An 18,078-nucleotide genomic window follows, 5' to 3' on the forward strand; every position below is an offset into this window, starting at 1 on the left:
ATTAATATACAGTACTATACACATGTGCTACGACATATAAAAAGTATATAGTTTTCATGTTGTTATACCTTCTATTTTAAAATGGCGAAGCTATTTTCTTTAAGTAGTACAACTGTCTGGCCAAGGTGAACTTGGATAAAGTGTGCTACAACGATTGAACAAGTTGATGAATCAGATATTCTGGTTATAAAACTCGAGTGGACGATGGGAGAAGGTTTACTATTTATTCCATGTGTTAATATTCTTGTATTTCTAACCTTTTTTCGGAATTTTGTGGTGATATTTCAGTAAGCTAAATATCAATATTGTTAACGGGTCCGTCTAGACGACTGGCATGGCCAAGTGTATTAAGGCGTTCGACTCGTTATCCGAGGGTGTCGGGTTCGAATCCTGGTCGCACCAAACATGCTCGCCCTTTCAGCCGTGGGGGCGTTATAATGTGACGGTCAATCCCACTATTCGTTGGTAAAAGAGTAGCCCGAGAGTTAGCGGTGGGTGGTGATGACTAGCTGTATTCCCTCTAGTCTTATCCTGCTAAATTAGGGATGGCTAGCACAGATGGCCCTCGAGTAACTTTGTGCGAAATTAAAAACAAACGAAGAGACCGTCTAGCTGAGATGACTATTTTTTATTAGTTTTCACATGTTTTCAACAATTATTGTCTATAATTATTGAAATCCTTCCATCTAGTGGAATTAAATGTGAAAAAAATGCTACAAACTTATACAACTTTGAACTCAAACTAAAGAACTACAGTTATTTTAACAGGAAAGCAGTAATTATAAAAACATTCACACACTACACTTCTTTCAGTAAAACGAACGAGTTTTAAGTTATAAAGTAGAAAATAATACCTGATGAATTACGCATTCCACTTGTCTGGATTTTACGAATTCTTTGCACTTAATGAACACGAGTTCGACGTCGAAAAAATATATGTAAAAATAAATAACACAGTGATGAATCAGGACCGTGCGTGGATTCGTGATTAGTATTATGAGCTGTGGTTCAGAAGTTCTATTTTACTTCATATTTGTAATTTTAATATTTGTATAAGTATAATAAGAATATATATAGCTATTCATATACATGAAAACACCCCAGTAAATGATAAAAGTGCAATTAACAAATCTGCTTAAAATATTAGAAAGCATGAATCATTTTAAGTGTGATATCGCATTGTTTAGATTTTTCTGTTAATCTTATTGCAATATCTTTGTTTTAGGCGCAAAATCTGTGCTGTTCTCACTGCAAAAATCCAATCCTGAATTTTATTAGACACCGGATAGTTGAGAATTATTACAAAATATATAAATACCGATATTGAAACGTATAAAAAGAATGTTAAACAGTACGCAACAGATGCATAGATGTATATATAACTAAATACTTTTAATTTATTTGTTTGTTGTAAACAGCAGAAATACACATTGGTCTGTCTGTGCTCTGCAAACTGGAGGTGTCGAAATCCAATTTTTTTAGCGTTATAAGTCCATTGACTTAACGCTGAGCAACTAGAGGCAACCTTTTTAAAAAAATAATATCAAAAATAGGTTCACAAAATTGTCCCTCAGATCAAAATTAAAAGTTATATGTTTTGTGAAAACAAATGAAAATCTTAAAAAATTTGTTAAATTTTTATTTGAAGTTATTTCATTGTCATTAAAAGGTATGACTATGATAATATATGAATAATAAAAGTCTTACTATATTTTAAAAATAAAAACTTTAAAATTTTAAAAAAGAAGTGTTTGGTATGACATTTACGGCCCAGCATGTCTCAATAGTCAAAACGCTCGACTCATAATTTGAGGGTCGCGGATTCGAATCCTCCAAACATGCTCTCAATTTCAGTCCTCTTAGGGATATAATGTGACGATCGATTCCACTATCTGTTAGTGGAAAAGAAGCCCAAGGGTTGGCGGTGAGTGATGATGACTATATGCATTATCTCTAGTCTTACGTTCTTAAATTAGGGACGACTTGAGCAGATAACCCTCATGTGGCTTTGCGCGAAATTAAAAAAAAAAAGTTCTTTGAAATTTTAGTGTACGAGAAAATTTCTCATGAATTCAGGTTCTGAATCACAGATGTTATAAATGTAATGTAGAATTTTTGTCTTTGATATTTAGATAATAAATGAATATTCACTTCAGACAAAGTAAGCTACCTACTCAGATTGAAATTAAAAATCCACACGGTAATGAGTATATCTAATTAATATATAGTTATACAGATTGTAATGAACTGTTTCGTCAGATGAGTATACTCTCGCTGTTGGTGATATTTTTAGCGGTTAATTCCAAGATTCCATCTGTGGAAAATATTAATTTCCAAAATTTTTTCAGATAGTGTACCTCAGAGAAAAACCCTTTCTCTTTCTGTAAAACTGACATGAATATTCTAATCTATATATAATATTCCAGTCAGAACACGTTTTTAGTCCCTGAGAGTGAAACACGTACGGGTAGTTACTAATTCACACTTGTGAAGTACACAAAACCCCTTTTCTTCTTCTACATGATTGGCGTAGGTATTCCAGACTGGGTTTTGGGTTTTTAGCATGGTAGTAAACACAAATTCACATTTGTAATGATCACAAAGCCCTTCCATCCATGAAGGAAAAAGATAATTTTCAAATTATAACTGTGATATTTTGTGTTTAAAACTGTTATGAACAGACTGAATATTTGTTTGACTATTCAGTGCATAACTCTGTAATAGAGAATAACAAGTGACAAACATCGTAAGTTCATCGTGGTGTGGTTAGTGTTCACCTTCACTGATTGATATTTAACAGAAAAAGCCAAAAGTTTCCATAAAACAAAAATTTAGGGTTATTAAATCAAGAATGGAGGGAAAGGTAAACATAAGTGTGGTTTCAAACACAAAATTATTTATTAAATACACAAATACTGTGGTGTGTCACCTAAACTGACCAGGCCTTTTTCTTGGTGGGGGAAGCCCCAAATTATGGGCTGAAAACAAGGGTGCTGAATTAATTTTAATTCTAGACATGCTGTCTTTCGGAAGGTGAGTAAGACTTTTCAATAAGATACATTAACTTAATCACTAGTTTAATAAAAAGAAATTACCATTTTTCTTGTACACTGCACAAACCTTTATATGTTTAAGAGAAACTCGTAACCCTTCATTGTGCATTTCTTGTTACTACAGATGGCTGATTTTAGTGACGATTTCAACTCTGACTTAAATTGAGTTTTTTTAACAGAACTGCACGAACCAGTTTCAGTGTGAAACAAAATTTTCACCGAGTAAGACGGTACAGTAACCATTACAAAAACAAACAAAAGTAGAGAAAATATTGCTTCATTTGTCACGTTTTGGGGATCAAATGAATGATTGAAATATAGACTCTCTGATATGTTAGTGTCAGATATTAGTGAGGTTTTCTTATTTTGCTATTTCATATTCTGATGCTATACATATGATATATATATATATATATGTATATTCTTTATTTTACAAACTCTGTCATTTCCCAACTTAATTTTACAAATTTTTGTAATAATTGAAAATTATGTACCCGGTGCAAAGTTTTCACAGTGATATATTACTGGGATGAAGTTAGAATGTTTAATTTTCGAAACTATATCTACAGTACATTATGTTATGATGTTTGGATGGTTTAAAAATATTTTACGGGTACTCTAGATTACTGACCTTTAACAGTATGCTCATATTCTTCACCAGAGCCATCATCAAGATGCTCTGAACAATAATATTCACGTTTTTTTCGGGAACTTTTTTTTAATTATAAGAATTCCTAAATCTTTGCCAGTCTTATCTCATTTATTGGTCTCTAGGTTTTCATCTTTATTACGTTTTCTCCATGTTTATAAAGTTTCATCTCGTTTTCAGATGAACTAGAAAGCTTTGCATGTTTTTCCACAAACAACTGATGAGCTTTGTGAAAAGAAAGAAAAAATGATCTAATCACATTTACATACATACCATAAAGTCGTGACATTTGAAACGTTTTTACGAATTATCTCTAATAATCAGCCAAGATGACTAAATTAAGATGAAGAATGATTTCGTTTACAATAAAAGAAATAGAATATATGTTTTATTACTGATTCATGTTTAATTTGTCGTAACATAAAGACCTATATCGCAGATGCAAAATCTGCTAACACACGCAGCTGGTATTTAAATTTATAAAAGTTGCATTTATTTTCATTAATGTTCAAGTATTCAACTTTATCTACATACAGCTCTCAGCAGCTTCTTAATTAGCTTATTGATACATTACATATTTTAAAATTTTAAATTATGTTGCCCGATCTATTAAACTTACGAAAACTCATTGCGAACATATTATAACTATTCCGAATAGAATTCTTCCTTACTCATAAAATCACATAAAGAAACGTTAAAAATTATTTAGGCTACATGCGTTTACAAATTTACCTGTAAAGTTATCCCAAATATTTCAAAAAGCCAAACCATAGGAGGAGCTGCTTTTAGGTTTCAAAACTTTCACTTCTTTCTCTTCTGATATTCAAATCACTATCTCAAACTTCTCACAGTTAACTTGGCAAAAGTATCTAAATATTTTAAAGGTATTATCTGTAATTCTTCTTTTGAAAACGCATAGGCATTAAATTATCTTCACTTTGCATAAACAAAATTATTCAAAATTCAACGTCTTGTTATATGTGTTTTTCATTGAATTAATAAAAACTGTTTGTGCTATAAATAGTTATCTATTGGTCCAGTCTTAAGTCATTTATATAACATATATAATTAAATAATAATAATAAAACTGCCTCCGGTAACAAAGCATTAAATCTGCGAGTTTACAATGCGAAAAATCGGTTCTCGATGCCTGCGGTATAGCCCTTCATGTGGATTTATGTTTAATAACAATAATAAATAAATAAAACACGAGACTACCGTTTGTAGTTAATTTACTTTTCAAATCAACCTTTCCAAAGCAGAAAACATTATTACTGAACTGACTTTGTCTTTACGGATTATCGATGACGTTAACTCACGTTGGATTTTTTTCCTGTAAATTTGCATACTATGTCATCTATTTTCTGTTCAGATCTCATTTCAGCAATTTACAGCTGTTTCTCAGATGTTTCTACATTTACTTCTTCCTCTCACTCTTCTCTTTTATCTTCAGCTCTGTTTGAATATTCATCTGTCTCTTTTCAAATCATATGCACACCAGACTTACGATAATTTGTTGACTTATTTATGCTTTCATTCTTATTAATTTGAGCTTTGCGGAAGTAAATTTCAGGCTTTTGGTTGTTTTTTAAAATTTTGTGCAAAGCTATCTGTGCTAGCCGTCCCTAATTTAGCAGTGTAAGACTAGAGGGAAGGCAGCTAGTCATCACCACCCACCGCCAACTCTTGGGCTACTATTTTACCAACAAATAGTGGGATTGATCGTAACTTTATGACTACCCCACGGCTGAAAGGGCGAGCACGTTTGGCGCGACGGTGATGCAAACCCGCGAACCTCAGATTACGAGTCACACGCCTTAACACGCCTGGCCATGCCGGGCCACTGGTTTTCTAATCGCGTAATCTATCAGACGCTAGGCACTCTACAAACCATCCAACTTTGGTATGCACTATATGAACCACAGAAAGAATTCGATAAATATGTTACTCAATGTTTCACTAACGTTAATCAGTTCTCTACTAAAATAGTTACAGCAATTGTTAATGAATTAAAAAAAAACACACACACAAGATGTTTTTAACAAACAAACTTAAACATTCTACAAAACAAATAAAACCTAATTACTTCCACCATTCCATATATCAAAAATAATGGCGTATCTCTATCACAAATGTCAAAAAACACTACCACATAATTAACCTTAACACCTAGATTCGTTTTCACCCCTGGAGTAAAAATTAAACACGTTAAGAAAAACTGTATAACGAACCCACTTCACCAGGGCGCGGCAAGGATCGCGGGTTCAAATCCCCTTCGTATCAAACATGCTCGCCATGGGAGCGTTACTAAATAACGGTCAATGGTTGGTAAAAGAGTAGCCCAAGAGTTGGCGGTGGGTGGTGATGACTAACTGCATTCCCTCTAGTCTTACACTACTAAACTGGGGACGGCTAGCGCAGATAGCCCTTGTGTAGCTTTGCGCGAAATTCAAACACTTCACCAGAAAACATTTACAAAATACAATGTAACAGCCATCCATCCTTTTTCACAGATGAATCAGAACGGAACTCGAAGAAAAGAACAAGTCCACGAGCATATGATGCTTTGTTTGTTTGTTTGGAAATTTCGCACAAAGCTACTCGAGGGCTATCTGTGCTAGCCGTCCCTAATTTAGCAGTGTAAGACTAGAGGGAAGGCAGCTAGTCATCACCACCCACCGCCAACTCTTGGGCTACTCTTTACCAACGAATAGTGGGATTGACCGTCACATTATACACCCCCACGGCTGGGAGGGCGAGCATGTTTAGCTCGACGCGGGCGCGAACCCGCGACCCTCGGATTACGAGTTGCACGCCTTACGCGCTAGGCCATGCCGGGCCACATATGATGCATGTGAAAACAAATATTTTTTTATTAAAAGAATTTTACATTACTAAAACATGAGCCTGACATTAAAATAAAAGCCATAGAAGCTTTATTAACAAAAATCAAACAATCTCAAAATTAACAAATACCCAAGCACATCTATATATATATATATCTGATCGTTATTTCATAAGCGTATGCAAATATTTTGCAGAAAATACTTCATACTTTATATTTATTCATATTTGGATTATTTTTGTTTAGTCATACAATTGTGTAGGGATTTGAACATTTCCATTTAAATATATAATAAGAAATGTGAACATTATTTTTGTCAAAGAAGTCATTGCTGTCTTTAGTGATGTCGAGAAAACCCACTTGTAGAGAAATATATATGCAAAAACGGCTCGTTTGGGTTGAGAAAATATTTTACGTAGAAAGAAAGAGGTAACTGACCGGAAGCTGACCACATGTTTGGAAGGGGTTGTGTAACTGAGTGTCGGAATGTAGAGGGCGGTGTTAGATGTTTCAATATATAATTTTATTTTATTATATTTAATATAGTAAAAAAGGCGTTCCTTTATATTGGTTTATTTTGGGTTTAAGTTGTTGCATAAGTAAGGCTTCTTTAATTTTGCGTTTGTTTATGTTTGTTTCTTTATTTAGTATTTGAGTGTTTTCTATGGTTATGTTGTGTTTATTTGACTTGCAGTGTTCGAAAACGTGTGAAGGTGACTTTTTATGTTCTTTGAATCTGGTTTCCATTTTTCTACTTGTTTCTCCAATATAGAAGTCGTGGCAGTTATCACATTGTATTTGTAAATAATGTTGGTGTGATGTTTGTCAGTGTAGTTTTTACATAGTATAGACCTCAGTTTTGTGCCTGGTTTTTGAATAAATTTGGTTTGTTTGTTTTAGAATTTCGCACAAAGCAATTCGAGGGCTATCTATGCTAGCCGTCCCTAATTTAGCAGCGTAAGACTAGAGGGAAGGGGCAACTGGTCATCACCACCCACCGTCAACTCTTGGACTACTCTTTTACCAACGAATAGTGGGATTGACCGTCGATTATAACGCCCCCACGGCTGGGAGGGCGAGCATGTTTGGCGCGACTCGGGCGCGAACCCGCGATCCTCAGATTACGAAGCGCACGCCTTAACGCGCTAGGCCATGCCAGGCCCAATAAATTTGGTATTAACGGGAATGTCATATTTTGTTACCTGTTTTTGCCAAATGTTGGCTATTTGTCTGCTGATGTCGGGAATATATGGTATGCAGCAGTATATGGTTTCGTGATTTTTTGATTCACGAGATATATTTACTTTGGTTGGTTGATTTTGCTTTATGTCTAGGTATGTGCGTATGATGTTTTCTACGGTTTGTGGAGGAAACTTATTGATGTTGATGAAGTATTGTTTTATTTTGTCTAATTCATCGTTAATTTTATCTGGTGAGCATAGTTTTATGGCTGTGTTTATTTGGTTTCTTAGTATGTTGAGTTTTTGTTTTGTTTCATGTGCTGAGTCCCAAGGAATATATAGTCCAGTATGGGTGAAACGTTGTTCGTTCTTCAACGTAAAATATTTTCTCAACCCAAACGATCCGTTTTTGCATATATATTTCATTGCTGTCTTGTTAACTACAAGACAATTTAATTCATCACAATCACTTGATCGAAAATTAACGTTTTCACAAATTTTTGTTGCTAAAGGATACGAACTGGACACAGTGTCGTAAAATTTCAGCAATATTTTGTATAGATCGGCCCGTCATAGCCAGGACTCGTATTCTGAGGGTTGCGGGTTCGAATCCCCGTCACAATAAACATGCTCTCCCTTTCAGCTGTGGGGGCGTTATAATGTGACGGTCAACCCCACTATTCGTTGGTAAAATAGTAGTGTAAGATTGGAGGGAAAACAACTAGTCATCACCACCCACCGCCAACTCTTGGGCTACTCTTTTACCAACGAATAGTGGGGTTGACCGTCACATTTACACGATATTCGCGCAAAGTTACACGAAATTCAAACAAACAAACAAACATCCTATATTGATCTATAATTACCTTATTTTTAATAATATATGTATATTTTGGTTTATAAAAGAAAAGTTTACAATATTAATAATCGTAATATGATTTTGGATATAATGTTTATTTGAAATAATTAGCAGAGTGAATAACGTTATTATTTAATGTTCCAAACACACACACAAAGGAATCAATGCACAGTGGTATCTCGGTTCTCGAACTTAATCCGTTCCAGAAGGCTGTTCGAAAACCGAATCAATTTTTCCCATAAGAAATACTGTAAATTAAATTAATCCGTTACAGACCTCCAAAAATTACGCATTATGAAGCATTTAAGTAAAAATATTGCTTATTTATACCTGTATAATAATACTTATATGCATAGAGTCAACCACAAAAAATATAAACACAATAAAAAACAATAAATGAAAGTTTAACTGCACTTTACTTGTGCTGAGGAGAGCTGATGGCATAAGTGAAAGGTGGTGAGGAACGTGGAGAGTAGGAGGGTTATTATTGTTTGGAAGGGAAGTCACTTTCCATAAAATCGTCAGGTGACTCTCATTCTGGGGTTCTTTCTCTTTTCTGTCTCTTTGCATCGCTACAACTTGCTTGAGACTCACTGGACCTATTTTTCACTAAAAACTTGTCTAATGATGTTTGTTTCTGCTTGCATTTTAAAATGTTTCTGAAGTAAGACATGGCATTGTCATTGAAAAGGTTTATGCTGCGGTTTGCTACAGCTTTGTCAGGGTGAAAGTTTTCCACAAAACTTTGTAACTCTCCCCATTTTCCACACATTTCCTCGATTAGTAAACTAGAAATATCCTCCCTTCCCTCCTTCTCATCTGAAGATACTTCCTCAGTTGCCTTCTGTTGCTGCTTCTTCTGAAGATCTTGGAGTTCTTCCGTGGTGAGCTCAGTGTTGTGGTTTTCCACCAACTCCTCCACATCATCACCACTCACAGTCAAGCCCATACACTTGCCTAGTGAGACAATATCCTCGACAACAGGCTCAGCCTTAAAGCCTTCAGAGTCTTTATATGCTACTGAGTCTGGCCACAATTTCTTCCAGGCTGAGTTCATTGTCCTCAAAGACACTTCCCTCCAGGCTTTGTCTATGATCCTTAAGCAATGGAGGATATTAAAGTGATTTTTCCAGAACTCTCTGAGGGTTAACTCTGTGTCAGAGGTCACTTCAAAGCACCTTTGAAACAGTGCTGGTCCATGGGCTGAATGAGAAGAGTTGTGTTAGGGGGCAAGAGCTTCACCGTAATGAAACTGTACTCCTCCACCAACCCATCCTTTAAGCCTGGTGAGTGAGCAGGTGCATTGTCCATCACGAGAAGGGACTCTAGTGGCAACTGTTTTTTCGTGAGGCAATTCTTTACACATGGGGCAAACACTTCATGGACCCACTCCATAAAAAATTGCCTTGTTCTCCATGCTTTACTATTAGCCCTCCACATGACATTTAGTTTACTTTTCAGGACATTATTTTTCTTTAAAACCCTTGGGTTCTCAGAATGGTACACAAGCAAAGGCTTAAGTTTTAAGTCACCACTTGCATTACTACATAACAATAGAGTTAGCCTGTCCTTCATTGGCTTGTGTCCTAGCAGTGACTTCTTCTCCTTGGTGATGTAGGTCCTCTTTAGCATTTTCTTTCAAAAGAACACTTGAACACTTGTTGGGGAATAAAACCCTCAGCTTCTACATCGTCCTTAAACAACAAATTTATCAGCAGCGTCTTTTTTAGAACTGGCATGTCTCACCACACTATGTGTGCCACGTCTCTTCCTAAATTTTTCAAACCATCCCTACTAGCCTTAAAGGCATCACTTGTATCAGCACTCGTTCCAGGGGTGTTTTTCAGGTCAGCATGCAACTGCTTTGCTTTCTCACAAATGATGGTTTCAGAAATGATATCACCAGCTAACTGTTTTTTGTTTACCCAAATCAACAACAGTTTTTCTACCTCTTCTATTGTTTGTGATCTTTGTTTCGTAAGCACTGTCACTCCTTTTGTAACATCAGCTCCTTTGATGACCTCTTTATTTTTCAGTATGGTGCAGATTGTAGATTTCGCCAAATCAAACTGTGTAGCAAGGTTAGACACGCGAACACCAATCTCATACTTCGCTATGAGATCCTTTTTCACTTCTATTGTGGCTCTAACAACTTTTCTTTTTGGTTTGCTGCTTTCATTATCCTTCTTTGACCCTATGGTGGCTTATTTAATCAGAATATTTAGAAAAACAACAAAAAATGAAAGAAAAAAACGAGAATGTTCACAGCAGATTTTAGCGGGGATGTGGACTGAGCGACAGTTGCGGGTAAAATGTTTTGGGCAAGCTTGGCGTGGGCCGAAAATGGTCGTTCGGGTCATCAGTCGGGTTATTTTGGGGGTTCGGGCCACGACAGCTTGGTTCGGGAACCGAGTTTAGGTTCGACAACAGAGACATTTTTTTCTTAAACAATATGTTCGAGAACCGAGGTGCCATTGTATTCTCAAGACGGTAGATTAACCTGAAGACGACCTAAGGAGGTCGAAACGTTGTTCTGTACTTCATTTCATTTAATGTTTAAATGCCAATACCATCTATCTTGGAAGTACATTTTTACTTCAAGTGGGTTTCTTGTCATCACGGATACATGTATATATATATGTCTCACAGCAGCTCAGCGATAAGATTATATAAAATATAAGGCTCAATGATATGTCTTAGAACGCCAAATACTGGGTTTTTGTAACCGCGATGGTCACAACATTCAACACATTGTTTTGTTTTGCGCTTAATAAATATTCTTTTTTTTTTTTTGTGTGTGTGTTACTACAAGTAGTAGTAGCATTCTCTCAATCGAGAAAAAGGAGAAAAATACAAAAAAATATATATATATGAAAATACAAAATATATATATATATATATATAAAATTAAATGAAGAAAAAAAACTTCTTGTTCGTCCATGCATGGACTGAGCCCTGAAATGGGCCTGAGTATGATGTTATACTTTTACTCTGGCCCAAAGCTTAAAAAAAACCAAAAAAAAAACCCATAAAGACAGACGCTATAATCGTTCGGGAGGGAGGAAGAGGTCAAATGTACCTGACCCTCCTGGGTATTTAACAACATCAATACCCAAATACCGACACAGTGAAACTTGGAACTAATAAATAAAATAAAATGAATACTAATTTACTTACTCAGTTAATTCAATTCATTGTATAGCTTTATGCGTAACAAATAAATTACATTGCAAACTTTGTATATGAAGAAAATTATTCTGAGATTTTATAAAGCTTTAATTCGATAAAAAAACACGTTAAACATTGTTTGAAACAAAATTTCATTGATCTTTTAGCTAACCAGATTATGCTTTAAAAATTGCTGTACATTTTTTTCTTTCGATAAGTTACTTCTCTCGATGTGAGTTAACTTTTCTCCATTTGTGTGTGGTAAAGTACGGTATATATGTAGTAACAGATTCGGTATTGCTGGCCTTATTTAGGCTAGGAATTTTAAGTTGAGAAATAGTGCTGACATTTAAATAAAAGTGATAGTAATGTCTGTATATGTTTGTAAAAAATATTTATAGAAGGTAAATAATTTGGTGAAATATGTATATATAAAACGTGGATAAGAACTTTGATCGTGTGGCTTTTCTTGGATCTGGGAAAAGAGGTTACAGTCTCCTATTGCATTGGCTGTTTTCAATTTAGTGTTCACAGCATCACTCTTAGATCATTATAAAATTAAGTTCCTAAAATATAAGAGTAAGGTGTTAGGAATTTATTGACTGGTGAAAGCAACGATTTAGGGCGTGCAATATAGCTTGGAAATAATAGTAATGTAATATTAATTATTATAAGAATATAAGAAATAATAATGAAATTCATAAAATATATAGAAAAGAGTAACAAAACAAACAAACAAATGATTTATCAATTATTATTGTATCCTTTTATGATAATATTAAGACTGTGAGGTACATTTCCAAATTTAGTAATATCAAATGTGCTTTTAATTTTAGATTTCATTGGTATTAAATTTGGAAATGAGCATCACATTGCAGATGACGTTATTATTGTTCCTATTTCAGATGGCTTATTAATAATTACAAATGTTTCTGTAATTTATAAGGTTATAGATGTGATTTTTGAACAGTATGATTGATTATGATTACATAAAGTCCAAATTACATTTGGTTAATTTCATTAAATTTAATTTTTAAACATGTTTAATCTTATAGTCTTGCAATTACCAATGTCTCAATTAAACTCAAATAAAAATAAATAAATCTTAGCCTAGTAATTTGCAACAAAAACTATTCTTTAAGAAATAAAAGTAACAATTAATTAAGTACTAAAATTATATCATTATTACTTTCCACAAATTGTAATGATGGGTTTGTTTACACATTAAAGTATATCATAATCCTACATGTAGCTAAACTTTATGAAGACAAGACTAAAATTATGTTTACAAATCTAACCTCATCTTATTTTGAGTACATTTTCTTCATGGACTTGATCGTAGAAAAAGAGATTTACCTTTCTATCTAACTATTAGAAAATATTAGAATACAAACAAATTTTCAAATCATCTATTTTTATTAGTTTTAGGCCAAGTAAATTTTGCTGCACTATTTTGTGTGTATATATATGTAAATCCAGTTCGCTGTCAAAATTTGCATAAGAGGTTAAGGGAGGTTAATAGTATATTGTAAGTTTCAAGATATGAATTCAGTCCTTGAAGGTTATCCAACTGGAGCTATATTAAGAAAGTGTTTTGTATGTGAAGAATAATTAATTAATATCACATAATAATCAAATAATTGAAATTAATGTTTCAAATTATTGTTATTTATTCCAATTATTGAAGTCTCTTCAGAATAACTGATTATTTAAATTTAATCTGTTAATAAACCTGACATTTAATTGATTATGAAATTCTACTAATTGCCACAGGTGGTTTTCTGCAAGTTGTATGTGAAACATAGGAACAAACATGTAACCCTCATACCTGTTAAATAGCAAATTGGAACATTTGAAGTTTACTCCACATGTCACATCATTAAGCAAATTATTTTACAAGATTATAATTAATCATAACATTTTGATAAAAAATCAGCTTTTTAGGTCTTAAAATGTAAATCTATTGCTCATAACATTTGATTTTATCATGCATTCGTAGCTTCTTTAAGATAAATTATTGGAAGAATATTTTAGTTTAGAGATAATCATTCACCTTCCAAAAATTAATTTGAATATTTAATTAACTTATTTGTGATAGTATCACTAACCCTTTCCATTTCATAAAAGTTTCAAAACTTCTTTGCAATTCACAGCACAATTACAATTGATAATAAATGATGTGTATACTCAGCAAATTAAGTGGTTAAGTAAAGTAAGAAAGAAGATAAGGAATTTTGTATTTACTTTTTATTTTGAAACTAAAGAGACAATGTTGTTTCTTTTTAATGGAAGGAATCTTTTTTTTTTAATAGATTTGATCAAGTGACTAAACTAACAGGATGCATCCAAAAGAAAACGGAATTGAAGAATTAATCCAACAGACTCAAGAATCTGTTTATCATTACTTTTTTACACTCAATCTTCTTTCTCACTTTTTTCAATTAATTTTGCAAATTGTTTATTCTGTAACTCTTCCAAATTCCTTTCGTCTTGAAATCTTGTACATTGCTTGTTTTAAAACATATTTGTGGAGAACATCACAGTAAATACCCCTTTTTTAATAGTTTTATTTTATATATATCATAATGTGTAACTTTGTGTTTGTGTTAATACCATTTGAAATATTTTTGTTCTAGGATCAAACTGTTTAATCCAACTTGAAGGGGTTTTCACAAATATCTTCAACCATGAATGTCAACTTCTTGACAAGAATTTCACACACAATAAAAAACAGTTGGCCTATTAAATTACCAGGATTATGGGCCTTAGGATTCACAACATGGTTTTCTGCAGGTTGTATAATAAAAAATATAGGCATAAACATATAAATATTGTGAAAATTGTAAAGTTGTGAATTTCTGTCTGTGAATTAGATGTCAAAGTAAAAATGTATGTTTCTTGTGATGCTTGTTGAAATAATTCAGTTATGTTTCCAAGTGCATGTTGAATAAGACATCATTTTTAATAGTTCTTGTTTGTTTTACATTCCCATGTAATTCTATTGTTTACTATTGTAAATGTGAGCTGCCAATATTAAGGAGGGGTAGAAAATGTAAAACATGTGCTTTGTTTGCTCAGAGAAATTAACATATTAGACAACCAATTTTTTTGAGAGTGAACTCAGTCATTGCATTTAACATTCCATCAATGTTTATTATGGTTTAGTCTCTGAACTGAGATTTAGTTCTTTAGGGCACAAAACACTATCTTGAAACCAAGAGAAGAGGCAGCGGAAGCCATCAATACATTGCCAACAAGTAGCTTTAGTTGTTAAATATCACTCGTGAGATGCTGTGAAGGTCACTGTGCTAACCCTACATGCTGTTTTTGTAAAGTATCTCAATAAAAGAATGTGTAATTGTTGGCTAAAACTGGATATCTTGTGTAATTTATTGAATGAAAATAAGAACATAATGTTTGGATGTAAGAATGCAAGATGTTTATTATAAAACAAAATGTTATATAGAAATTTCTTAAAGATTTCATAAAGTGAGGAAAGAATATATATACCTTATAAGTTACATTGTAAAAATTTTAATGTTGTAATTTAAATGCTGGTTAAAGGTGCTGCAGGTATAAAAGATGATGTTTGAAAATATAATAAGATAGGCCTAGAACACCCACAACTTTCTCAAAATGTGGTATATAGTTTTAAAGCTAGATAATAAATATGAGATATTTATGAAGTGTGTATTGCTGTTTCAAGAGTATGGGAGTTGAAAGTTAAGATAATTAGAGAGATTATTTTTATTTTTAAAGGTTGAGTATTGGTTCATCAGTATGTTTTTGTGATAGTTAGGATATGTGTTTACTATTATACTTATTGAGCTACTGATAACTAATTATCAGTGTATTTAAACAATAGGTGATGGGGTGGAGCCTTGCTTTAATTATGTAGGGTGTCTAAATAGTAGGTAATGGGTTGGGTTTGTGCTTTAATTACCTAGTATGTTTAAACAGTAGGTAATGGGTTAGAGTTGTTTAAACACACTAGGTAATTCAATGTAAAGTCTTTCTAGGTACCAGTGCATTTAAAAAAAAATGATAGGATGTGGTTCTTGATAAGTATGTGAACATTGTTGTACTTTATTCTGTGTGAATGGGAAAGAACAGTAAAAAATTTAGTTGGTTATCATGAGACTTGGGCTACATGGTTCTTCATCTGGTTATGAAATTGTTGTTTGCTAGTAAATGCATAGAGAAAGAATTAAAGTGACTGACTTTTATTGGATTCAGTTTATATTAGTGTTAAGAAAACATGGTTGAACATTGTATAACTATTTTCATGTGAATTGTTACCACAAATTACTAGATTACTGCAAAGTATCATAAAAATAAGATTCCAGTGCATTATCTCTTTTCTAGAGGAGTTTCTTTGAAGTATGAGGAAAGAAAAAGATACTTCTGATGATACAAGAAGAGACCTCTCTTCAAAAATATTCAATTTCTCTTTAACTTTGTATATTTATGCACTAATTAGAATATTAATATTATATATATATATATATATTAAAAGCATTATTACAAATATTTGAGAAGTGAAAATGTTTTTTTTCAGACTTTGGGTTTGTTTCTTGATTATTTATTTTTTTGTGTTCATTTACCATTGTATAGTTAAGCCTTAACTGGATACTTTGGGTGATACTAAAGTTGTTAATACTAGCTTTAGTTTTGCTTTATTCATGTAATTTAACTAGAAAATTATTAATATGCAACTTAATTAACATGATGTTTTTCAAGATATTTGCCTTCATCCCAGAAGGAATTACTCATCTAATAAGCAAGAAAAATCAAGAGAGACAAAATTGCTCCATCACTTACGAGCGAGAGTAACAGCTACGGGACCTATGACTGTTGCTGAATATATGAAGGAAGTTCTAACTAATCCCATGTCAGTAAGTCAGTTTACGATTACAAAAAATCATATTTAGTTTTTTAATAAATCTTGTTTCTTTTTGCTATTAAGTTTCTGACAGTGATCTTTAACTTCAATAATGATTAGAAAACCTCTAAAGTCTTATTACTTGTACAACATTAATTAGTTATATTTCCAAGTAGCCCTACTGAGTTGAAATTTATTACTTTGTTTAGTCACACTGTTTGGCTGCTACTACAGCATAGTGTTAAACCTACTAGTGATCTCTCTGTGGGAGGTATTTCTTAACATATATACACTACATGGTCAAAAGTATGTGGATACTCGATCATCACACTTATGTGTGCTTGTTATATATCTCATTCCAAGAACATGGTCATTAATATGGAGTTGGCTCCCCCTTTGCTGCTATTACAGCCTCCACTTTTCTGGAAAGGCTTTTTCACCAGATTTTGGAACATGGCTGCAGGGATTCTCTCCTATTCAGCTACAAGAGCTTTAGTGAGGTCGGGCGAGAAGACCTGGCTCGCAGTCAGCATTTTGTTTCATCCCAAAAGTGTTTGATGGGGTTGGTGTTAAGGCTCTGTTCAGGCCAGTCAATTTCTTCCACACCAACCTCAGCAAACCATGTCTTTATGGACCTTGCTTTGTGCATGGGGGCATTATCATGCTCAAACAAAAAGTGTCTTCTCAAACTGTTGCCACAAAGTTGGAAGTGCATAATTCTCTAGAATGTCATTGTATGCTGTAACATTAAGATTTCCCTTCATTGGAACTAAAGAGCCTAGCCCAAACCATGAAAAACAGCCCCAGACCATTGTTCCTCCTCCACAAAACTTTACAGTTGGCACTATGCATTCAGACAAGTGGCATTCTCCTAGCACCCACCAAACTCAGATTAGTCCATCAGACTGCCAGATAGTCAAGCATGATTCATCACTCCAGAGAACACGTTTCCACTGCTCCAGAATCTGGTGGTATGCTTTACCACACTCCAGCTGGTACTTGGCATTACACATGGTGATCTTGGGCTTTTGTGTGACTGCTTGGTTATGGAAACCCATTTCATGAAGCTCCCGAGGAACAGTTTTTATGTGGACGTTGCTTCCAGAGACAGTTTGGAACTTGGTAGTGAGTGTTGCAACTGTAGACAGATGATTTTTACGTGCTTCAGCACTCGTCTCATTCTGTGAGCTTGTGTGACCTACTGCTTTGTGGCTGAGCTGTTGTTGCTCCTAGATGTTTCCACTTCACAATAACAGCACTTACAGTTGACGAAGGCAGCTCTAGCAAGACAGAAATTTAATGAACTAACTTGTTGGAAAGGTGGTATTCTATAATAGTACCACATTGAAAGTCACTTAGATCTTCAGTACGACCCATTCTACTGCCAATGTTTGTTTATGGAGACTGTATGGCTGTATGCTTAATTTTATGTACCTGTTAG

The 18,078-nt window shown here is 33.7% G+C and overlaps 1 protein-coding gene across 6 annotated transcripts in view; it reads left to right on the forward strand.

Annotated features, from left to right (window-relative positions):
* The first annotated feature begins 11,970 nt into the window (after positions 1-11,970).
* LOC143225734 (protein arginine methyltransferase NDUFAF7, mitochondrial-like) overlaps positions 11,971-18,078 on the forward strand; it is a 61,076-nt gene continuing 54,968 nt past the window's right edge. For 2 of the 6 annotated variants that reach the window (XM_076455655.1, XM_076455660.1), the window contains exons 1-3: positions 11,998-12,242; positions 14,392-14,548; positions 16,496-16,650. In XM_076455655.1, the coding sequence (XP_076311770.1) occupies positions 14,443-14,548; positions 16,496-16,650 (261 nt within the window). In that variant the 5' untranslated portion in view covers positions 11,998-12,242; positions 14,392-14,442. The other 4 variants (XM_076455659.1, XM_076455657.1, XM_076455656.1 and 1 more) reach the window with 4 other exon arrangements.

This window comes from Tachypleus tridentatus, chromosome 9 (genome assembly GCF_004210375.1).
Source record: "Tachypleus tridentatus isolate NWPU-2018 chromosome 9, ASM421037v1, whole genome shotgun sequence".
NCBI lineage: Eukaryota > Metazoa > Arthropoda > Merostomata > Xiphosura > Limulidae > Tachypleus > Tachypleus tridentatus.